This window comes from Capra hircus, chromosome 5 (genome assembly GCF_001704415.2).
Source record: "Capra hircus breed San Clemente chromosome 5, ASM170441v1, whole genome shotgun sequence".
NCBI lineage: Eukaryota > Metazoa > Chordata > Mammalia > Artiodactyla > Bovidae > Capra > Capra hircus.
The window spans coordinates 69,650,821-69,676,249 of record NC_030812.1 but is presented as its reverse complement, the minus strand read 5'-3'; the positions used below and the strand labels follow the sequence as shown (position 1 = coordinate 69,676,249).

Below are 25,429 nucleotides of genomic sequence, written 5' to 3'. Positions count from 1 at the left end.
AATTAAATATTCAAAGAGAATAGGCTGAATGGAAAGCCAGAATGAAACTATCTAGCTTTTATAAGACATCATCATTCCCTAGGCCCCAGGTTTGATGTGACATTTTAGGGAAAAGTGTCTCTCTCTTGTGATATGAAGACTTTCTTGACTTAGGTTTCTATTTGTCCTCAACAAGAGAGCGGAACCAATGTGACCTGCCAAATGTTCAGTGATTAGTTCTCTCAACTTCTGAGAAGGAAGGGAAATATTAATGTTAGTTGACTCCTCTCTGGACTCTCCTACAAAACACTGTATATGCCTCTGTTTTCACATGAGACTGAATTTTCAAAGCTCACCAGTTCCCACTACACTGCAAGCTGTTGAAATGTACGTTTGAGATGTAATTCAGTAAGTGTCTTCTGAATGAAAGGAGGAATTCCTGGGTCTCTTTTATTCCTCTGGTGAAAGGAGGCTACCAGGTAGTGTGTTATAGACAATATCCAATCCTTGAGAATTTGGGACCATTTTCCTTTAAAGCTATCTCAGTATCCCTAGGGTTTAGCATAATGCCTGGCTTGCAGTAGGGAAAGAATGGCAAAGAGCGAATGGAAAGGTAATCTGTACAAAAATCCCCAAAACCACCCTATATGACTTCAAGCAGGGAAACTGAGAGACCTTCAGGTGTAACTTGTGGTGACAAATATTTTGGATACAATCCCAATTCCTCCTGGACAACACCGCCAACAAAGCTGGTTAAGTCCCTTATTTCAAATCTTGTAGGCTTGCGTGAACCGACGGTTTCCTAACTGAAGGATGCCATGAAGACCGAAACCCAAAGTCTGCGGGATTTTGGCGACTCAGAATCGGTTCCCAGGGCTCAGGCCAGGCCTGGTTGCTTAGCAACGGGGTCGATTGCTCGGCGATCGATTTGACCGGGCCGGACTGAGACGCGGCGCTCCAGGCCGAGCCTCTCACGGCCCGCCCCCTCCGGCCAGGGTCCCCACCGCGCGCAAGCGCGGGGGTGGGGGGATGGGCCAGAGGAGGAGGAGTGAGCGCGCGGGCGCCGCTTGCGGGCCGTGGCGGGGAGGGGCGCACGCACGAGGGGCGGAGCGGCAGGCGCCGAGAGTGGCTGAGGAGCCGGAAACGCGGCTTGGAGGGTGCGGCCCTGAGCAGACCGCGAGCTGGGCCGGGCCGGGTCGGGTCGGGCGGGAAACGTTAGGCGAGCGGCCCCCGGGGCGCGGGGGTCGTGCGGGCGGGGAGGGCCCCGAGGCGAGCTCTGCCCGGATGAGGAACAAAGCGGCGGGGCAGGCGCGCGCGCCCCCCCGCGCGGCTGGCAGGTGGGCTGCGCGCGGGCCCGGCCGGGGCGGGGCGAGGGCGGCCTGCGAGCCCCAGGCCGGCGGGCGGGCGACTTGGCCGCCCTTGAGAGGCGGTGTCCGCAGGCCCAGGCTCTCCGGCGGCGGAGGACGGGGGCTGCATCCTCCCCACGTTTGGGTGACCGCCCTTGTCCTCTCCCTCAGGTCGGGCAGCCCCCCTCCCGAAGCTTCTGAAGGAAAGGCCCCGGGTGTCCCCTGGCATGCCCCATCTCGCGGCAGGGTGCGCGGCCGCCGACCCTCGGGAGAAGTTGGGCGGGCCCGGGCGGCCCCGGGGACGAGTGGCCGCGTTTGTGCAGCGGTTGTAAGCAAGATGCGATAGCACGTGACCTTGGAACGCAAACCCTGATGCCGGTTCCCCGCCACCCGTGTGCACTTTTCTCTGACCCTTGGCCCCCAGCAGATGCATCACAGGTGAGTAGCTTAGTGGGCCGACCGCTGGTGACGTGTTTGGAAAACATGTAGCAAATAAGACTTCAGAATGCCTTTGTTTTTGGTGCCGTTGGGCAGGTTACAGGTGCGATTTGCAAATGGATTTGTCCGAAAGGGAACAGGAAGTCGAGGAACCAGTATTGGGTTGAATATACTCTGATTAGGCTTGATTTGCGCCGCATGTGAGTAGTTGTTCCGGATAGCCACACGTTGATTGTTGGCTTGTTGTGCATCTTCATCCTTGCCTTTGAGTTATTTGCGCCTTTAGTTAATATTTGAATCTGAGTTTCGAGGTGTATTTTTAGCTTATCACCATGTTTCACCTTGAATTTTGCTGGTTACCATCTGGCTTGGCTGGTAATGGAGAGAAATTAAGTTCTTAATTCTTCAGCCTTCATGTTAATGTCGAAAGTACTATACCCTACAGTATAGAAATGTGCCACAGAGTTACATTTGACTGTTCTTTAAGGGCTCTTTCATAGGCTGTTGAGGATAGGAAGATTTTAAAAATTCACCCGAATTACTGAAAATTGTCCATTGCATTTGCAAAGTGGCTGCATTTCAGTTAGATTCTTACATGTCATTCTAACAAAAAGTTAATAAGATCAGCGAATGGTTCATATTTGTGTGTGTGCTCAGTTGTGTCGGACTCTTTGCAACCCCATGGACTGTAGCCCGCCAGGCTCCTCTGTCAATGGAATTCTCTAGACAAGAATACTGGAGCGGGTAGCCATTTCCTTCTCCAGGGGATCTTCCCGACCCAGTGATTGAACCCAGGTCTCCTGTATTGGAGGCAGATAGATTCTTTACTGTCTGACCCACCAGGGAAGCCCCATGGGTCATACATAGGTCATGTAAACTAGAGAAGATGAAGGGAATGATTCTACAACGAATATACGTAGGGAAGAATTTCGAGCTTAGTACAGTATCTTGATTCTGGCCCTTCTCCCAGCATTGCTTCCTAGAATCCCATATAAGAAAAGTAGCTAGGATAGAATTGCACATTGGAATGAGAGTGTCTTAGGAGGATCCTATTGTAAATTCCTTTCATCTGCTTTCTCTCTGTGGGATACTAGTTACCTTTGGTTTATGGCTGCTGAGATCATCACATTTTGGTGACTCACAACAAAGCAGAAATCTGCTGAGCCTCACATTAACTCTGGTTTGAACTGGTTTGAGAAGGTCTAAGAGTCAGCCTAGAAACACCATTTTGATTTTTATCTTGAGATTATGTGTATGGATTAATACTCAGGAATTTTCAGTATAGAGTTTGAAGCTACAGACTTAATTGTATGTATGTTAAAGTTGCTCAGTTGTGTCCGACTCTTTGCGACTACGTGGATTGTAGCCTGCCAGGCAACTCCGTTCATGGGATTTTCAAGGCAAGAATGCTGGAGTCAGTTGCCATTTCTCTCTCCAGGGGATCTTCCTGACCCAGGGATCGAACTCGGGTCTCCTGCAGTCCAGGCAGACTCTTTACCTTGAAAGCCACCAGGGAAGCTTTTAATTGTACTTCAAAGAATTACTGTAATCCTTTTTTTATAGGTCATTCTTGCTCTACTAATTGTAAAGTTTTAATGTTTGTAGCTATAAAAAGTTACAGGAGAAGTCTGTTTTAAACCACTCCAAACCCAGAAACTTTCAAATTTATGGTAGCTATGGTGTCTTTAGGCTGTACAGAGTTTTGCACTTTTTTAAATTATTTTTTTAATTGAAGGATAATTGCTTTACAGAATTTTGTTGTTTTCTGTCAAGCCACTTCTTTTATTTTTAATTTTTGAATTTTTTTTGCCTCTCCTCGTGGCATGCAGAATCTTGGTTCTCACCAGGAATCAAACCCATGGCCCCTGCAGTAGAAGCACAGAGCCCCAACCTCTGGACCACCAGGGAATTCCTACATTCCTTTCCTTCCCCTTCCTTCCTGTGCTGGGTCTTGGTTGCTGCATGCGGGCCTTCTGTAGTTGCAGTGAGCGGGAGCTACTCTGGTTGTGGTGCATGGGCTTCTCATTGCTGGAGCTGCTCTTGCTGCGGAGCACAGGCTATAAAGTATGCGGGCTCAGTAGTTGAGACAGATAGGTTCAGTTGCCCAGCAGCATGTGGGATCTTCCTTGTATAGCATAATTAAATAACTTATTAATGTGCCATCCTTAATAAGGAGCACCTCGTTTGCTCATGAGATTCTAGTTGTCTTTCTAGTAAGAATGAGTTTGCATTGCTTCATCCAAATCAGAGTGCCTACTCTGTACAGGGTACTGTCCTCAGTTAGCTTTGTACACTTAATTAATGTCTGGGAGCTTAGGTTTATGAGATACCTGGCCTGGGGTAAAGTTGAAGTTCTGTAAATATGGAATAATGCAGGAATAGGTTTATGTCTGGAGAAGGCGATGGCACCCCACTCCAGTACTCTTGCCTGGAGAATCCCATGGATGGAAGAGCCTGGTGGGCTGCAGTCCATGGGGTCGAGAAGAGTCGGACACGACTGAGTGACTTCACTTTCACTTTTCACTTTCATGCATTGGAGAAGGAAAGGGCCACCCACTCCTGTGTTCTTGCCTGGAGAATCCCAGGGACGGAGGAGCCTGGTAGGCTGCCGTCTATGGGGTCGCACAGATTCGGACACGACTGATGTGACTTAGCAGCAGCAGCAGGTTTATGTCAGACATTAAGCATACTCCACTGTGTAAACACACAGATCCTGAGTGTTGGAACTGACTGTCAAAGGCAAACCAGTTCTTTTATTGTAATTATCTTAGTTAAGAGGTTGGCTCTCTTAAATTAGGTGAACCTGGATTTAAATGCCAATTCTGTGACTTCTGTAAATTAGGCAGATCTGGAGTTAAATCTGCCACTTACTAGTTAATGTAATTTGGGTTAAGTTTCTTGGTCTGAGTCTCAGTTTCCTCATCTCTAAAATGGATTAAGAATAATACCTACCCACAGTAGTTATAAGGATTGTTGTTACTGTTGTTTTAGTCCCTCAGTCCTGTCCAACTCTTTTGAAACCCCATGGACTATAGCCTGCCAGCCTCCTCTGTACATGGGATTTCCCAAACAGAATACTGACTGGAGTGGCTTGCCATTTCTTTCTCCAGGGGATCTTCCCGATCCAGGGATAGAACCCCGGTCTCCTGCATTGCTAGGTGGATTACTCACCACTGAGCCACCAAGGGAAGCCCAGTTATAAGGATTAGGTGAGATCATTACATGATATCACTTAGCCCAGTGTCTAACACCTATAGTAAGGGAGTAATCAGTGTTAGTTATAATTATTTTCATGTTGATTCATAGCTGATGTAGCCATTTTTCAGGTTAAAAACCTATTAAATTTTGTTTTCACTGCTAAGGAGTGTGTAGATCTATTTGTCCCCTTCCTGTTCTTCACTTCTCCCAAGTACTTAGGCACACACATAAGACCTTGCATCACTGTGATATTCAGTATAAGGATTGGAGGTTCCGGGTGACCTTCTTTGGATAACCTGTTGGCTGGCCTCTTGAAATTGTTTATGATGTGGCAGTCTCTAAATTCTTTTTTTTTTTTTTTAACAGTCTTTAAATTCCGACATAGGAACTAATACTGATAACCTCCAGTAGGGTCTTATTCAGTGTTCCTGTTACTCTAATGATACTGCTCATGGCAGTGCAAGATGGATTGCATAGAAAAGGCAGTCCTCAGATTCTTCAGCTTGCTGAAAATGGCCTGTAGATTTTAAAAAGTTTGATGTATTGAAAAGCTTTTTGACAGTGTTTTGCAGCATGATCTGTGTTCTTCCATTTAATTGCTCTGTGATTTGGGGTGTATGATAAGCCCTCTTTGAGCCTCAATTTCCTCGATTCCCTTATTTTGAAGAATTAGTGAGCTAATATGAAGTAGTGTTTTTATAAAGTATCTAGCTTATGTAATGAACCTTGTTACGTGGAGGATTTTACTAAGATTATTGATTAATTACTAAGGTATCTATACAGAGTTTTAATAAAATGCTGATCCATGGAGAAGATACGGTGCTTCTTCACACTGTTTGCAGTCTAATTCAGACCTAGTATCACTTTTAACTTCTGGTGAAAAGAGTTAATAATTCTTTGAGTAAGTTAAAACAAGTCCTGGTTTCAAGTAATAAACCAGTTGGAGAAACTAGATACTGTGAAAGAAAAACAGGTGAATTAAACAAAAACGCCTTGTTGCCAGTGTACTTTAAGGATTGCAAACTTTGCTTTAAATAGCATGCTTAATATGTGGAACAAGGCACACCTAAGTTAAATCCTGTTTCTGCTATAAGACAGCCAAATTAACATCTCTGAATCCGAATTTCCTTATCAGTGAAAGAATATCGGAGAGCTGTGTGCATAGAAATGAAGTTGTAGTTGATCAAATTGCATCTCTGCACCATCGTTTTAGGTTCTTCAGTACCTTAAACAGAGTCACTGAAGCAATTTTTGCATAACTGGTTGTGTCTAATCTTTCTTAGGATGAATGAAATGAACTTGAGTCCTGTGGGGATGGAGCAGCTGACTTCATCTTCTGTGAGCAATGCCTTGCCAGTCTCAGGGAGTCACCTGGGGTTGGCTGCCTCACCCACTCACAATCCCATCCCTGCTCCAGGTGAGTGGTAAGAGAGAGGGACTGAATTCCAACACTTAATTGCATTAACCCTTCTAAATGGAACGGGTCAGAGCCCCTTTCACAGTGGATGGGAGTAGCCCAGCAGGTCAATGGCAGTTTCACCTGTGGTAGCAATTTTTGTAGAGTACTGAAGTTCTAGTGGGTGGGATAGGGTTAACAGGTTTTCCTGGTTGTACTGTTCTTGAGTTAGTGCCCTTTTGTCTAGAGCTGTAGTTGACTTGGCGTTTTTATCTAGGATTACCCATTCATCTATTCTTGCCCTTAACATTCTGTCCCTGGGTTATTAGGAAAGAATTACTGTACTAACTCTTCCTAGAACACATGAGAAATGCAGCTTTGTTCTCTATCATACCTGAAAGTGGCACAAGCCACGAATGCGCCAGACCTAGAATTGTGGTCAACGAAGAGGTCTCAGAGAGGGAGCGCCTACATGGAACTCCCCTGAGCCTCAGTACTCGGACAGAATAACAGTGTAGGGAGAGCTCACTTTCCCCCATTACTGTACGTTTAAAACCTTTTTATCTGCCTAGCTGAATTTTTCTTTCTCTTGAAATAGGAAAGAAGCAAGCTCTCGAGTCTTACAGCAGTAAGCTAGTGATTCTTGCGGGTCTCTGACATTGTAATGTATTGGACTCTGTTTATCAAAATAAGACTTAATGCTTAAGAGTATTTTAAATCTGCAAGTTTAAATAGTTCTCTCTAGAGAATTACCTGCTTACTAAAAGGTAGCAGTTAAATAAGATCCATCTAAATTAGGGTCTCTTCACATTTCTTTTAGTGTCCACAAAAGAAATTTTTTAAAAATTTATTAGTTCTTAACTCATTTATTTATTTCTTAGGCATTTCATTTAGTAGACACTCTTATTAAGGAGGAAAAACCTGTTTAAAAATACTTCCACTGGCAAAAATAGTGCAAATCTGCACTGCCTGAGTCGGTGAGTTCATTATGATAGGAAGCCACAGAGTCACTTCAGCATTGTGTGGACAGATGTAGTCCAAGGTGGATATCGTGTGTAAATTAAAAATCATGAAGTATAGCATATATGTGAAAGATTATATCAAGATATACATGTACAGTTTTACATTTAACTAGGTTTTTTCCCCAAGTAGAAGCATATCTATAAAATTTTTAAAAGTGATACATTCTCACCATATAAAATGGAAAGTATAATAAAAAATATTTTTTAAAAATCTGTACTGTCACTACTTAGAGACCACTCTGAAGTTTATTTCTTTGAAATTTGGTGTATTTTTCTTCCCATTCTTTTTATGTCTAAATAATTTGCTTTCTTAAATTGTATTTAAATTAGGTTTTAAATTGTAGTTAAATGTTTTGGTACCCAAGAGCAATACAGATAACTGAACGATCAAGTTGGCATTTTAAAACTGACTTGTGGACTAAATTTAGGGCTTGTCTGTGGATGTCTGCCAGTACTGTCTATCTGGGGATGTAAAGGGCTACTGGGTGAGATTTTTGCCTGTTGCAAAAACCTTCCTTTAGCCAGTGACCACAGAATTTTAAAGTACTTACTTTTAATTGAGGAAAACAATTTTTTTGTAGGCCTGCCAGTGGCGATTCCAAACCTGGGTCCCTCCCTGAGCTCTCTACCTTCTGCTTTGTCTCTGATGCTCCCAATGGGTATTGGGGATCGAGGGGTGATGTGTGGGTTACCTGAAAGAAACTACACCCTACCTCCACCACCTTACCCCCACCTTGAGAGCAGTTACTTCAGAACCATTTTACCTGGTAAGTGTTACAGTTATTTGGAAATTTACGAGAAATAATACATCCGACCCTTTTTTGTTTTTAGTTATTTATTTAGATGCCCTGGGTCTTAGTTGTGGCACTTGGGATCTTCAATCTTTGTCAGGACATGTGGGATCTTCAGGTGCGGTGTGCAAAATCTTAGCTGTAGCATGTGGAATTAGTTCCCTGACCAGGGATCCAACCCAGGCCCCCCTGCATTGGGAGTGTGGGGTCTTAGCCACAGGACTATCTGGGAAGTCCTTGTAGCAGCCGACTGTTAACTTCAGTTCTCAAAGACTTGAATGATGTTTTTTTCTCTTTGTCACTGTTAAATATTAATTTATGTGGGGAAAAAATTGTATTTATGTACTTCTCCACTTAGATAACATTATTAATATAGCAGTTTGACAAAGGTTAATTTCTTAATGGCCCATAAACAATTTTTCCCTTGTCTCTTCTAGGTTCAGGTTTTATAATTGGTTCAGTTTTTATAATTATCCAATTGTAATTTCCTACCAACCATATGTCCTGCTATTGTGTCATTGTTTATTATAAAGTTTACTGAATTTTTATTCTAAAATATTATATACTCATTTCAGAAAATTCAGCAAATAAAGAGGGAGGGGAATTATTCATAGTCCCATCATCCATCTTTATGGTGTACTTCCATCCTACCTTTTATTTTTGTATAGGGGTTTTTACTGTTTTCCATAATGAAAACTGTAGTACTTGCAATATGATTATATACCCTTTTTTTCACTTAATGTTTTTCTCTCTTTTTACATATTTTCCCCAGCTGCTACATGGTTTTCATAATTATCCTTTTTAATGACACATTATATTCTACTGATACTTTATTCCATGGTTTATTATATCAGTATTTATTGATGGACACTTTTTGCCAGTTTGCTTATTACTGTTTTGTAAATATCTTTGGGTATATTATTTACAAAATGCATTTAGGGAAGTTTACCGTAAGTGGAGTTTCTTATGCAAGAGGATATGAATATTTTTGAGCTTTTTATTATATATACTCAATACTTTGCAAAGACATTTTAGAAATTTTGGCTTCTACTGGAGATGGAGCATGTACCATTTCACCACATACTCATTAACAGGAATGTTAAAGTATTTTTTCTGTATTAATAAAGCAAGTATAATTGTGATTTATTTTGAATAGACCCTAATGTTTCTTGATAGTTTAATAAAAATTTAGTTATATTTAATTAAATTTTATTTTTCACATGGAATATCTGCTTTTAAATGATTTGACTTTTCAACTCTTATAGAGCAAATTTCAGCATCTTGGGACTCAGGAATTCCAACCATGATATATTATTAAAGGCAGAAATGATTAATTTCTAGTGACTTCAAAGGAACATTAATTTTTATGATTTTTGAGTTTCACAAAACTGAATTATGGTGTATTATGTTGCTATTTATAAAGTATATATGTATCGAACCAAAGAAATAGATAGCTTATTTTACTTTAGTTGCATTTGTAAGTAAAATAGCTTTTAGCATTTGGAATTCTTAATATACTGAAAAGTTCCTGATATCTCATCTTTTCCTTTTTCCCAGGCATTTTGTCTTATTTAGCTGACAGACCACCTCCTCAGTATATTCACCCTAACTCCATAAATGTTGATGGTAATACAGCATTATCTATTGCCAATAACCCTTCAGCACTAGATCCCTATCAGTCCAATGGAAATGTTGGATTAGAGCCAGGCATTGTTTCAATAGACTCTCGCTCTGTGAACACACATGGTGCCCAAAGTCTTCATCCCACTGATGCTCATGAGGTGGCCTTGGACACAACAATCACCATGGAGAACGTCTCTAGGGTCACCAGCCCAATCTCTACAGATGGAATGGCAGAAGAGCTGACGATGGATGGTGTTGCAGGCGAGCATACCCAAATCCCAAATGGCTCCAGAAGTCATGAACCTCTGTCTGTGGACTCTGTGAGCAACAACCTTGCAGCAGAAACTGTAGGACATGGTGGTGTGATACCCATTCATGGGAACGGCCTGGAGCTCCCTGTGGTCATGGAGACAGACCACATTGCAAGTCGGGTCAACGGGATGTCTGACAGTGCCCTCAGTGACTCCATCCACACCGTGGCCATGAGCACCAACTCTGTAAGCGTGGCACTCTCTACCTCACACAACCTCGCCTCCCTAGAGTCTGTTTCCCTCCATGAAGTTGGCCTAAGCCTAGAACCTGTGGCTGTCTCCTCCATCACCCAGGAGGTTGCTATGGGGACAGGTCATGTAGATGTTTCTTCAGACAGTCTTTCTTTTGTACCACCTTCACTGCAAATGGAAGACTCCAATTCAAACAAGGAAAATATGGCAACCTTGTTTACAATTTGTGAGTGTGCTTAGCCTTTTTCTTTTGGAGATATTGGTAGAAAGGGTCATCATCCTTAATAGGTTTAGTCGCAAAGTCAGGTATTAATTAAGGGAGTATAGAGAGTAAATAGACTTTGAAACTTTTATTTGCCTATGTATTTTCCTGTGTGTTAATGTGGTGCCTTTTTCTCAGATAAGCCAAGTGATATATAGACATTCTGTTGGTTCTTAAAGCATCTTCCTGAAGTAAGGAAACAGTCATTTCTGTATTTTACAGATAAGCTTAGCCTAGTAATACTTAAGATATTTCCCAAGATTTCACAGAGTTAATTACATAAGTAAATTTTAGTAAGGTGTTCTGCGTGACCTGCCATGCGCTTTTTCTACATAAGACAAATTTATTAGATCATGTGTACTTTTTCATCCCCGTGGAAAAATGTAAGGATATACAAGTGAAATTTTGTTTTTTTTTTCACTCAGAATGCATATAAATTGCCATAGTTTGGCATGTAAAAGTCTTTTTATGGGGCAGCAGTAACAAAAGCAGTATAAAAATTGTCGAGTTGTTGGTGTCACTACCCCTTCAGTCATGCAGTAAATGTTGAGTGCTAGTAAGCACCAGCCTCTGTACTAGATGCAGCATACGAAATAATCTGCAAGAGGCTTGAAGGAACCTACAGTGCGAAGGGAGGCACGGGCTAGTGAACAGGCTGTTGTGTTATGGTGTACTGAGTGCAAGGATGGGATTAAGTGTATGGTGCTAACGGAGCCTGAGCTGGGAGCGTCTCACCAGACTCTGGAAAGCGCAGGGAAGACTACGCATGTGTTAACACAGACCTGAAGAGCAGACGTGTCCAAAGTGGAGAATCAGGAGGAACAGTGTCACCCGTGGGAACTGGCAGCTGTAGTCTGAAAGAATCATGAGTGGTTCAGAATTGCTGAAGCATAACACGGGTGGGGAGGGACTTCCCTGGTGGTCCAGTGGTTGGGACTCTGAGCTTCCACTGCGGGGGGCACAAGTTTGATCCCTGTTCTGCTAAGTCGCTTCAGTCGTGTCCAACTCTATGTGACGCCAGAGATGGCAGCCCACCAGGCTCCCCCGTCCCTGGGATTCTCCAGGCAAGAACACTGGAATGTGTTGCCATTTCCTTCTCCAATTTCACAGGGCTGGAATCCTACATGTGGTGCAGTACAACCAAAAAAATACAACCCTCCCCGCCTCAGAAAAAAAAACAGGTGGGGAGAGGGCATATGATGAGAGAAGTAGGAGCCAGAACACAGAGGGTCTTCAAAGAGCAGACAGGGATTTTGAGGAGGGAGGGTTGGGATAGGGGTTCTGCCGCGGTGTGAAGGTAGCAGGCTTGTTAGTGGCAGAGGTAAAGATGGCGATGCCACAGTTTAAATGCAAGGTCATGGTATTCCAGTCTAGAATAGAGAATGATGGAAAAAGTAGAAAATATTAACAGAAAACTCAATAGATCTTGTTGATTGGGTGAAGTTGGAGGAGAGAAGGTTTAAGGAGAAATTACTGGTTTCTGGCTGGGAAACTAGGTGGATAGTGACCATTCCTTAGGATAATGAATGATGGAGGTGGGGTGGTTTTTTTTTGGCTGCGCTTGGTCTTCCTTGCTTTGTGAGGTCTTTCTCTAGTTGTGGCCAGTGAAGGCTACTCTTGGTTGCAGTGTGTGGGCTACTCACTGTGGCTTCTCTTGTGGAGCATGGGGCCCATGGACTTTGTTGCTCCGAGGCATGTGGAATCTTCCCGGATCAGGGATCAAACCTGTGTCCCCTGCACTGGTAGGCAGATTCCTATCCTCCAGGCACCAGGGAAGTCCCTTGTTTCGTTTTTGATGAGTGTAGGTGAGTCCAGTGTTAGACATGTTGATTTCAGTGTCCAGTGATACCTAGAGATGTCGAGTGAGAACTTTAATCTGGAGCTCAGAGATCTATTTGGAAATATTCAGGAATCCTCAGCATTAAGGTGTTAATCATAGCCATGGAAGTGAGGCGAAATCCTGTCCTAGTTAAGTGTGTGGAATGACAAGGCTAGGTATGCTAAGGTACAGTGGCAGGGAAAGAGCTTCTAAAGTAAGTTGAACAGGATGGTCAGAAAAGTTGGAGGAGGCTTCTGGTGCTACTGAAGCCAAGCAGTGGGGAGACCTTTCGTGTTAACCCTTTAAAGTCTCAAATTTATAATTTTAAAATAATTTAGGATTGTAATTAATGTATGGTCATTAATTGAGGAGAAGGTAAGAGGTGGCTTAAGCCAGTCTGTTTATCCTTTTGCGGGAAGGGTGCTACATCTAGCGTCATGTGGGATCCTCGTTCCCTGACCAGGGATCAAACCTGGGCCCCCTGCAGTCAAAACCTGGCGTCTTAACCACTGGACTGCCAGGGAAGTCTCCTGTTGATCCTTTTTCAAGTGGGCAAGTGGAACCTCTTGCTTCTGAGTGTTTTTTAGAAGAAATGTAATTCACATACACATTTTAAAAGTGTACACTTCAGTGGTTTTTAGTATAATGACAAGGTTGTAGTGACAACAATCACTACTATCTAATTCAAAAATTTTTGTTACTTCATAAAGAAACCTTGTTAGCAGTTACTCTCATCCCTGCTCCTCATTCTCAGGTAACCACTAAACTGCTTTACCTATGGATTCGCTTAGTCTAGACATGTCATATAAATGGAATCCTAACGTATATGGCTGTGCCTGGTTTTTTCCCTTAGCATAATGTTGTGATGGCTTATTCATGTTATAGCATGTATCAGAATAATATTCCATTGTATGGATATACCACATTTTGTTCATCCATTTATTTTTCATGAACATTTTGTTGTTTTTCCTTTTTGACTATTATATGAACATTCACGTAAAAGTTTTTGAATGAACGTATGTTTTTAATTCTTGGATATATAAGGGAATGAAATTCCTCTTTTTGAGGAATCACCAGACTGTTTGCGAAAGTGGCTGCACCATTTTATATTCCCAGCATCAGTGTATGAAGGTTCTAGTTTCTCTACATCTTTGCCAAGATTTCCTTTTTTTTCCTAGTAATAATTGAATTTTATTTGTAAAAAAATATATACATATTTATAGCCATCATCAGTTCAGTTCAGTCGCTCAGTCGTGTCCCAACTCCTTGCAACCCCATGATTTGCACCACGCCAGGCCTCCCTGTCCATCACCATCTCCTGGAGTTCACTCGAACTCACGTCCATCGAGTCGGTGATGCCATCCAGCCATCTCATCCTCTGTCGTCCTCTTCTCCTCCCAGCATCAGAGTCTTTTCCAATGAGTCAACTCTTCGCATGAGGTGGCCAAAGTACTGGAGTTTCAGCTTTAGCATCAGTCCTTCCAAATAACGCCCAAGACTGACCTCCTTTAGAATGGACTGGTTGGATCTCCTTGCAGTCCAAGGGACTCTCAAGAGTCTTCTCCAACACCACAGTTCAAAAGCATCAATTCTTCAGTGCTCAGCTTTTTTCACAGTCCAACTCTCACATCCATGCATGACCACAGGAAAAACCATAGCCTTGACTAGATGGACCTTTGTTGGCAAAGTAATGTCTCTGCTTTTGAATATGCTATCTAGGTTGGTCATAACCATCATAGTAGGTATGAAATGGCATCTCATCGTTTTAATTTGCATTTTCATAATAACTAATGATGTTCAGCATCTTACGTGTACTTATTCACCATTGGTATTCTCTTTGAAGGAAGCCTATGACCCTTTTTGCCATATGAAATCTGAATCTCCTTTGTTTGAAGAGTTAACATGGTTTATAATTAGGAGCATCAGAGAATTAAGTCCTCATAGAGTATAGGGGATCTCTAGTCTGATTTTAAAGAATTTTAAATCAAGTAGTACCTGAAGAAGTAATGTATTATTGCTACTTTGGCTAAATATGAAAACTTTAACTGATATTTTACGCCATTTAAGTGGTAATTTCTAATAGGTTGTTTAGGGGAATAAAGGCACCTAGAAGACTGTGGTTCTATGTATTACAGCTATTTTGTGAATGAATTTGGAAAATTTGAACAGTCATCGACTAAATAGGGTCATGAATACTACTCCTTATCAAGGAGAAAGGAAAGTAAAAGAGCAAAAGATTTGTGAAGAAGGAGGATACTCCTGAGCTTGTAAACGTGAAGTTACAGTAAGCATAAAACAGTGTATGAAGTCAACATTTTTTTTTTTGACAATACAAAAAGAAAGACCATATGAACAATTAGAAATTAAGAATGTTAAGCAAATACATCTGCAAGAGTATGATCCTACCTGCTGTCCTAAAGAGCAGACTGCATATTGTCTTAAGAACCTGTCATCCAAACGGGGTCAGCCAGTTAACAGTGAGGCAGGAGCGAGCGGTGGTGTAAGCGTCTCTCGCTCTGTTGTGCTGTGTTGGCACTGCATCACCAATAGCGTTTCAGCTCAGTTTCCTCTTAGAATTTGAGACTCTGAATCTTTTCGACTTCAGAACATCATATTTGAAGGAATTACTTAGCCACTTGATGTAAGAAATAACACACTTGATTCTTGAGGTAATGCAGTGTTATTTTTTTGATCAGTGTTTTTCCTATGCACTGAATAGGAAACTTGTCCAGTTGTATTAAAAAAAAATCAAATCTTGCTGAAGAAGCATATGAGTGGGTATACTTGTAAGTGTAATAAAGTGGCCCTTTGATCAGAGCATTTCTTCTAGACCCTTGCGTCATACTGGTTACGTTTTGATAATTCACATTTAAATAAAGCAGGTGGTGATTGATCTCTCTGCTGGAGCTGGCCCCATTTATGTCTCACGTTTGTCATCTGCAGGGTGCACTCTCTGTGACCGAGCCTATCCCTCAGACTGCCCGGATCACGGACCGGTGACTTTTGTTCCTGACACTCCAATAGAGAGCAGAGCCAGGCTTTCTCTCCCAAAGCAGCTTGTTCTCCGCCAGTCAATGGTGGGAGCAGACGTTGGTAAGACCCTGGGAACCATAAAACTTGATCAGAGTCTCTTCTTCCTTTGTAGGGTAGAGTTGTAAAAGTGGATGTGTATAATTTAGAGATTCCTTGCTTGATCCAAAAGTCAGTTTATGGCTGAATATTTCTCCTTTTATGGAATACTTGTCCAGTGATGATAGCACTAAGTCAAGTTGAACACGTTATTGGAAAAGTTCCCCTTTCTTAGGATCAGGATTGAATAGAGGAGAGAATCCTTCTCAAAGGCCGAATCTTTGAAGACTTGGCTTTTATTTTCAGCTGTATCATCCACTGTCAATTATCATGACAAATCACTCCTTGAAACTTAGTTTCTTTTATAAAACCTGGAAAATTTACCACTTATAACTTTTTATCACCAAAAAGACTTTCTATCAGATGTTTATAAATTGCTTAATACTCCTTAGGAAAAGAGAGTAAGAAATATAGACTGCCACAGTATGCTTATCCATACTGGAATGTAACGTGGTACCTGAATCTTTGTGCCATTCTTTGAAAATACGATACTAGACTCATTGTTCTTTCAGGTGTAGCTTAGGCATCAGTCAGTTGAAAGCATTAAACCACTTAGATAATAAAGAGCAGTGCTTTAAGCACAAATGATCTTAGAAGTTTGATTTATTTTGTAGTAATTGCTTTACTTTTTTATAATAGAGTGATGTTGTCTAGTCCTTTTTATGTATCAACTTGGACGGACATGGTTCCTTGTGTATAAACATTGGTTCAGGAATTTGATACTGCTTCTTACTCTGCATATTTCTTCTGAGCCCAGTCTAATCTGTTCATTACTTGTTCCTTATTTATAGACTAGAACCCATAAGGCATACCTGCCTTTCAGGAGTGCTAGAATACTTTGCATGAGTTAAGCTACTGTCTTCCCTATCCTATTAGATGTTTAAATCATTGATTGTGTAGTTGGTGTCCTTCCACTGATAGGTGTGTGGACTGGAGAAACCATCCCTGTTCGGACTTGCTTTGGGCCTCTCATTGGCCAGCAGAGTCACTCCATGGAAGTAGCAGAATGGACAGACAAGGCGGTTAATCACATCTGGAAGGTCAGTGGTTTTGAAAATTTCTGTGACTTTTGGATGCTTTTATAGTAATGAAGTAGTTAAAAGTGATGTAAAAGTCAAATTTAGCCAAGATTCATACAGTGCCATTCATCCAGCAGTCATTAAATACTACTTTCTGTTCTTGGTAGCCAAATTATAGTACATAGCAAAATGTCAGATATTGAATATAGAAGATAAACTATTTTAGTCTCCATTTTGTTAGTAACCCAGTGACTACTCATTTTTGTTACTTGTGGCAGCTCAGGCTTTGGACTTTGTTTATATGTTGAAAGTCTTATTTTGTAATCAGCTAAAGCATTCCTCAAATATTTAGCTTGGGAAACAATTCTAGACTTGGAAGCTAAGATTATTTCTCTAGTTTTCTAATAAAAGGGGCTGAAAACTTAAGTTTCTGATATGCACACCTGTTCCTATAACATGTTTATATAGAATTTTAGTAGATTGGGGATGATGCTTGTTGACACTGGATTAAGGTGGAAATGGGTCTTGTGATAGTTGGAGAGGTGAAGTGCCGCTGGCATTGGGGACTTTAGTTGTGTTGTCCAGACGAGAACACAGGAATGCTAGGTTCACTGGAGAAAAAAATAAGAGGTGGTTCTCTGACCTTAATGTCCGTTTGTGTGGTGGGTAATGAAGACAACTACAGTATTTTATGTCTTTTCCAGTCAAGCCAAAATGTGACTAATCAAGAGCAACATGATTCTGTATACTGAGCACTAACTGTAGACCTCTAGTGGTCTTTATTGCTGGAAATAGGGTGACTGGTGAAATGACAAAAACATATGAGAAGACAACCATGTATTTTTACATTGACTAGGAAAGCTGGTACCTACTGCAAAGTAAATGAGATTATTGGTAGAACTTGTCAGTTCATTTGATGTGTATGTTTGCCTTCTGTTGGCAGATATACCACAATGGTGTCCTAGAATTCTGCATCATTACAACTGACGAAAATGAATGTAATTGGATGATGTTTGTGCGCAAAGCCAGGTGAGATGCAAGAAATAGTTATGATTCGGATATTTTTCAGTAGGAAACTTTGAATAAAATAGGAATGAATTGAAGAATCCAATGACGGTGATATCTGAACATAGCTTAAAGCCTAAGCCTTTTCATTTTCTTCACCCCAGTAGTTGTTGACTAATAGTGATTATAAATTAAAATATAAGAAATTATCCCTGTTTTATGAGCAGTTTGTTCAATTTACCAGTGCAATAAAAAATGATGCAGTTATATTGAATTTACAGGTAGGTTCCTTTTCTTTATATTGGCTATTGGTCAACCCCTTGGGCTTCCCAGGTGGTGCTAGTGGTAAAGAACTCACCTGGCAGTACAGGCGACATAAGAGATGCCGGTTTGATCCCTGGATCAGAAAGATCCCCTGGAGGAGGGCATGATAACCCTCTCCAGTATTCTTGCCTGGAGAATCCCCATGGACAGAGGAGCCTGGAGGGCTGCTGTCTATAGGGCCGCACAGAGTTGGACACAACTGAAGTGACTTAGCATGCACACATGCAATCAACCCCTTAGGCTGCTGTGTTAATTCTGTCTATTTCTTTGTCATAGTGTTTTAAGGCTTCATTTTACTTACTTTTCTTCTAGCAGTAGACTAGAATGTTTCTGACTATAAAGAGCAATGAGGTGATAAACAAGTTAACCCTAACAGGTAGTATAGGTAATTAGAAATGACCCAGAGAAATAGTACATCTAAGTTTTCATATAAGATTTCACTATAGGGATATGATGTGTTTAGTATATATTTCAAAATTAATATGCTTGCTGGGCGTTCCCTAGATGGGGAACTGAGATTCCACAAGCGTTGCAGTGTGGCCCCCCAAAAATTTTTAAGTAAATAAATAATAAGATAAAATTAATATGCTTGATTTGTTAAATGTGCTAACCTAGGAATCGGGAAGAACAGAATTTGGTGGCTTATCCCCATGATGGAAAAATCTACTTCTGTACCTCCCAAGATATCCCTCCTGAAAATGAACTGCTTTTTTATTACAGTCGGGATTATGCTCAGCAGATTGGTAAGTTTATATATAAGACTTGTTTGTCATGAATCTAACACAGTAAAAATACCAAGGGTCAGTAGTATAGTTTTGGTAATGCTTTATGTGTAAGCAGAAGCAAATCACATACCTTTGTGTATGTAAAAGCAGAATATTAACCTTATGATAGAAGTGTTAAGATCTGTGAAGTTCTTCATATGCTGAAGAACCAGGCAGCCTTACCAGCCAGGCAGCATGACCTTTGTGTTAGGACTTTGATTTGGGGAATTTGAAGTTCCTGAGTTTCTTTTCGAACCATTACAGTTTTAAGTTCATAAAGGACAATGCTGTGAGTTGATTTAACCTTCATAGTCTCTTTCTTTGCACTGTGTCATAATGACAAGTGATGACACTCTGTCCCCTTTCTGATGTCTGTGTCAGAAGCGTTCTCTGTCCTTTTTCACTGTAGTAAAACTTCTGCCATGCACACACATAAGATTTTGTGTGTAACAAAATCTTCAGTTTTTTTGCCTAGGAAGATGCCTTATAGTTTAGTATTTACCAGGTTTTCCCTGTGTGCCTGACACACTATTTGAGATGCTAGGACTAGAGCACTGAACAAGATTTGTTTAATTATACAGGTAGTGGGCAAGCTGGAAATTTTGATAGAGGGGAAAATTAGAAGCAACAACCACTAAGTTTTAAAATTTGAGTTTTAAAATTGAAGTAAGTACATTGAGTAATTTTATTTTTAAGGTGTTCCTGAACACCCAGATGTGCATCTCTGTAACTGTGGCAAGGAGTGCAGTTCCTATACTGAGTTCAAAGCCCACCTGAGCAGCCACATCCATAACCATCTTCCTAGCCATGGCCACAGCAGCAGCCACGGGCCGAGCCATAGCAAAGAGAGGAAGTGGAAGTGCTCCATGTGCCCCCAGGCTTTTATCTCTCCTTCCAAACTTCACGTCCACTTTATGGGTCATATGGGTATGAAGCCCCACAAGTGCGATTTTTGTAGCAAGGCTTTCAGTGATCCCAGCAACCTGCGGACCCACCTCAAGATACACACAGGTAAGCTGTCCTGGACCATGAAGTGGGATTTTGAAAAATTAGAAATTGCTAAGGGCGTGGCAGCAAGACAAGTCTTGCAAATAGGGTTGAGATCAGATGTTAGAGAATCGGCTGGCTGACAGGAGGACTTCATTGGGTCATGAATTGTGTGGAATAACTGCCTCCTCAGAGAATATTACGAAGTTGCTCCATCTTCCAGGTGGCCTAGTCATAGTTTGAAGGTGACTGGGAAAATGCAGTTAATAATCAGGGAGTTCATCTGTGTGTTTGGACCTGAAGGTAATTCTTCAGAAACAGCTAGAGCGTACTATTAGAGGTCACCCCTGTCACTAGCCAGAGCCAGTTTCTGTCCTTTGAATATTGTTTGTTGAACACCACCAGAATTTATTGAGTTTCTATTTTCTAAACTCCATGCACACCAAACCCTTTCTCTTAGACGTAAGTTTTTATCATATGCACTATAACAATAATGGGTTTAGTTTGGTTTTCTTAGTTGGGTCATTTTCTCCAAAGCTTTGAAGGTAAAATTCTTCATTATCCTTTTGCATTAAGACTGAGTAGTTCCAGCAGAGTGTGTGTGGCCCACAGACCTTAAGATTAGGAATGGCTTATAAGAAAAGGTTTGCTAACCCCTGACTTAGAGTAACTTTTTTTCTGCATTCTTAAAAAGACTTTATTTCATCCCTGGTTTATGAAGACATGTATTTTATTTAAAAAAGAAAACTAAAATTTAGGTTATAAAAATATGTTTGCTTATGGACAAGTACTAGAATTCTTGAGTTTTTTTTTTTAACGATTGAATTAAGTTAGGCACTAGGGTTAAAAGTGATTTTTTTTTTCCCCCAGAACTTGTATCATGTGTTAGCTGTAAACAGTAAAGAGTGTGTGTGTAGGTAAGCAGTCATAGGTCAGGTTTGTTAGCTTCACTAGCTTTAGTTGCAGCATATAATTCAGTGGTTCTGAGTGGCTGTAGGTAGACAGTCCTAGAATGTAAGGTTCCAGTTACCAGTCAATTCTGTTTTATTCCCACCTGCCACATACCTGTACAATGTGTCTCTTCATGCTGAGCGTCACTCTGATTCACAGTATGACCATTCGGGTTAATATGCAGGTCAGAAGAACTACAGGTGTACTTTGTGTGACAAGTCTTTCACCCAGAAGGCTCACCTGGAATCCCACATGGTCATCCACACCGGGGAGAAGAACCTCAAGTGTGACTACTGTGACAAGTTGTTCATGCGGAGGCAGGACCTCAAGCAGCACGTGCTCATCCACACGCAGTGAGTGACCTGTAGCTGACCGCTGCTCGGGCAGTGAACGGGGGCTTGTGTGTGCTGGCTCACGTCTGTCTCCCGCCGTGGCGCCTGTAGCTGTCTCCTGTGTTCCACACAGCCTGTGTTCTCTGACGACTTAGACTGTGTTCTGACCACATAGGTCCCAAAGCTAAGGTTCTGGTTTATCCCGGAAGAGTTTACGTGCTTGCTTTGTTTTCTCATTTTCACTTCTACTCTCTTTCTTTCCTTTTTTCTTTTATATTTTTGAAACATAATTTCATGTGATTAATGAATTTTTTAAGTACCTTCTTGAAGTCCAGCAATTTGCTAAGTGGTGAAAATACAAAGATGAGAATGGTCCTTGGATTTAAAAAGCTCAGAGGCCATTAAAAGAAACAGAAGAGTAAGTAATTGCCATGCCGTGTTGCAGATGTTAGAGTAAGTGTAGGATCCTGAAAGACTATAGAAGAGGGCTACCTCACCCAGTCTGCGAGTATCCTGAGAAAGCCTCCTGGTAGTTGGAGCTAAGTATTAAGGTATATTAGAGTTATTCAGGGAATAGTCTTCTGGACAGACGAAATGGGGTATGTAGAAACGTGAATGTTAAAAGCACTGTGAAATAAGAGTGGTTCTCTATAGTGAGAGCATCCCATGTATGTGAGAGCAATAGAGGGAGGCAGCAGCCAAACAATAAAGAGCCTTTTATCCAGTTCAAAATTAAATTTCATTCTGGGAGTAATGGAGAGTCATAGGGGCATTTTTCTTCCCCATGTACCAGGAGCTACTCTTTGTGCGTGTGTGTGCATGTGTGTATTTTCATTATGGCATTTAACACATAAATTTTTCTGTCTTAACCCTTTTTAAGTGTGTAGTTCAGTGATGTTAAATGTATTCACATTCTTGCACAAGCATTTAAGGATTTTAAGGGAAAGAATGTCATGGTGAGATGTCTGTTTTATAGAGACCACTCTGGCAGCAGGACAAGGGGGTGGAAGGAGGAGAAGGCCAAATATTGGACCGCCCGTTAGGAATTTATTGCATGAATCCAGCTGTAATTAATTGTCCAGCTTGTGTCGGTTACAGTGACACGTAGAAGAGCAGATTCTGCAGTCCTTCGCTGTCAGCAAGTGTTAGAAGAGGGAGAGCACATTAGCTTGTATTTTATTTAGAAATACATCAAAAATGGAACCTTTATTCTTATCATGGGTTTTAGATAAATATTTTGTTTTCATATCTGCTCTTTTATCTGATTTGTAATCACAGTGCAACCTGAAACACTAAAATACCAAAGGAGTCTGGATCTACATTCACGACTCTCAGAATGACCTTTTAAAACAAAGTTTTCATTAAGTGGGTTCATTATTAGTATGAAATTTTGGAAATTAGATACACTAATTATCAAATTTTATATATAGTTTTACATAGTTGGAACTGAAAGAGCTTGCTGGGGTCATTTAATCTAGCTGCCTATATTAGCTTGAGCTGCCACATCAAAATACCGTAGACTGAGTGGTGGCTTAAACAAAAGAAATTTATATTCTTAAACTTCTGGTATCTGAAAGTTGAGACCAGGGTGCCAGCATGGTTGGGTTCTGATGAGGGCCTTCCTCCTGGCTGCCTTCTTGTTATGTGTTCAGGTGGAGGAGCGAGTGAGCAAGCTCTGATCTCTTTCTCTTATTCTGAGGACATAACCCCGTCATGGGGGTCCCATCCTCATAACCTCATCTAAACCGTAGGTCCCCACCTCCATTATGAGCGGAAGCATCAGCATACCAGCTTAGGTATTCAGCCCCTAACACTGCTCATGATAGTCACTTGGGAAATGTGAGAAACAGCGACTGGTGCCAAGGCCCCACCTCCAGGGATTCTGATTTAGCTGATCAGGGCAGAGCCCTGGCCTTGGTATTTTTAAAAAGCTCGCCAGGTCGGTCTAAGGTTCAGTCAGGGTTGAGTGCTCCATTTTATCTGTTAACATGTTGGATTTTCATTAAGACACAGGATTCAGATGCTCAAAAAAAAGTTTAAAAATTCGTACTCTGTATGATCCCCAGGTTTCTTGTCAGCTCTAAGATGTCTGGGCCAGGGTTATTACTCCAGCCTTGATGCTGCTGACATCTTGAATTGGATACTTGTAGGGGCTACTGTTAACACTATAGTTAGATACCATTATGTTGGTCAGTTGGCAGACATTTTCAAATTTGAGTCTTCTGGTTAGTAAGAATGTCGGGCAACAGGAGCTCTGAAATGGCTGTGGATGGACCTGTATATTGATACAACAGCGTTGGAAAACAGCTTAGCATCATCGTGGTAAAATTGAAGGTGTACATATCCTTGGATCCACCTGTGCCTCTCCTGAGTATATGCCCTAGAGGAACAGACCCACATACCAGTGTAGAAATGTTCACATAGCAGTCTTGCCTGTAGTGGTAAAAAACAAAACCACCAGAGTACCCATTAACAACAGAGCCAGTGCCACAACCAAGCTGTGGTGTATTTGTAAGTAGCCTCCTGTAAGTTGCTTCCATGGAAGCAACGTGATAGGGTTTCAAAAAGAAGCAAAAACACAAAAGAGATACATTCAGTACAATCCCGTTTACCTAGAATTCTAAAACAGGCAAAATCAGTCTGTGCTGTTTAAACTGCACACATGTCTTATGACTGTTCTATATGATGCATCTCCTATAGAGAAGTTTGATTCTAGTTGGGTAGAGTTTCTCAGACAAAGGTCTTGAGGTTGTGCAGAGTAAGTGTGTGCCTCAGTTGTAACCCCAAATCAAATGTTTTATTTTGTTTTTTCCTTGTGTTCTTCTTAGAGAACGCCAGATCAAGTGTCCCAAGTGTGACAAGCTGTTCTTGAGGACAAATCACTTAAAGAAACATCTCAATTCACATGAAGGAAAACGGGATTATGTCTGTGAAAAATGTACAAAGGCTTATCTAACCAAATATCATCTCACCCGACACCTAAAAACCTGCAAAGGGCCCACCTCCAGCTCATCTGCACAGGAGGAGGAGGAGGAAGATGACTCGGAGGAGGAAGAGCTGGCGGACTCGGTGGGGACAGAGGACTGTCGCATCGGCAGTACCGTGTATTCAGCAGATGACTCTCTCTCTGCACATAAATAGAAGAGAAAGAAGCTGACTATTCCGGATGGAAAATGCAAAAGGGAAAAACATATAACCAGTTATCCACTACAGTGGTTTTTATATAAAATAGTTTGATTCCTTCCAGCCAACAGTCAAAACAGACTAAATGGGAATGGATAAAGCACTTATAGAAGAGTATCCTAATGAAACACTTTTAAAAGATTGAGAATAGAGCATGTGACCTCTTTTTAAGTGGTGTATGGGGAGGCAGGTGTCAGCTTTTGAGATCTATTCTTTATTTACATGATTATCTGGGTGATAACATTTATACCTGATCAGAGCTGCCCTCTGCCCAACAAATCAGATTTATTTTAAATTCTTTCATTATTTTGTTTTTCTCCCAACTCATTGATTTGGTAAGCAACCGTTGACTTGGTCCCTGTGTCACAGTCATCCTGATTGTGGTTCTGGTGTTATGTTTTATGCAGACTTGTGACTTAAACTCATCCCAGAATGGATTGGAACGTAACAGTGTAAGCTTGTTACTCTGACCGCGGCTCACAGATTTAAAGCACCGTCTGCCTTCATCTCTCCTGGCTGCTGGGGAGTTTAGGGTAGATCTTGCTTCCCGGAATTTCACAGGTACCTAGAGAGCAGGTGAGGAAGGAGCAGCCAGGCAGCAGGCACTGATGGAGAGAAGAAAAGGAGAGGTGCCCGGGCCACTGTCCAGAGTGATTCTGTCATGTGCTCTGATGGAAGCTGGGCTGAGAGACCTGATCGCTGTTCCTTAGAGATCTTTGAAGGTTTCGACACGTCTCTGTCTCCAATGAAGCCTCCAGCACCCGGACAGAGAGTATCTGGAGGTCTAACAAGCCAAGTAATGCCTGCTGCGTTGTCTCCTGATAGCAAGGACATGTGGACCAACTGACGGAGAGGTACCTTGGCCCATGGAAAGAAAGAGAGAATGATCCTTTCTCTCTGGCTTATTCTCTGAAAAGGATCAAGACACCATTAAAATGTTGCCAACTCAGAATGAGAAGACATGTTTGTGCATTTGCAAGGTTAGGCGCTCCCAGTTGTCTGTGGTGAAGGACCTCATCAGTTAAACACTGTGGATTCCAAAGGATTTGGAAAGTGCAGAAGGTCAAATGGTCACCACGTGGATGTATTTTCAGGGTTCCAACTTAATTCACCTACCCATCTGATCTGTCATCTGGTTTTTCTCATGTATAGCCTGCTTTCAGCAAGAAGCAAACACATCCTGAATTTGACGGTTGATGGAACATGCTCTCCTGCTCTAAGGCACAACCTCTGGGCTGGGGTGGAGAGGACTCTGGTGAGAAGGTTTTGCTGCTAATGTATTTATGGAATGAATGTATTTCATTCAAATCTATATTCCTCTAGGAAGGATTAAAATAAAAACTTTTTAAAAAACACAA

General features: G+C 41.6%; 1 protein-coding gene across 2 annotated transcripts; it reads left to right on the top strand.

Annotated features, from left to right (window-relative positions):
• On the top strand, window positions 873-25,429 carry PRDM4 (PR/SET domain 4). Of its 2 annotated transcripts, none has more exons than XM_018048220.1 (12): window positions 873-1,136; window positions 1,497-1,763; window positions 6,245-6,378; window positions 7,961-8,146; window positions 9,728-10,522; window positions 15,321-15,470; window positions 16,428-16,546; window positions 17,469-17,554; window positions 18,470-18,597; window positions 19,315-19,629; window positions 20,741-20,909; window positions 23,717-25,426. In XM_018048220.1, exons 2-12 carry the CDS (start codon window positions 1,753-1,755, stop codon window positions 24,027-24,029), a joined length of 2,406 nt encoding a protein of 801 aa, XP_017903709.1. In that variant the 5' UTR covers window positions 873-1,136; window positions 1,497-1,752; the 3' UTR covers window positions 24,030-25,426. The 2 variants fall into 2 exon arrangements, with proteins under 2 accessions (XP_017903709.1, XP_017903708.1); XM_018048219.1 differs by having other exon boundaries at window positions 1,133-1,316; window positions 23,717-25,429.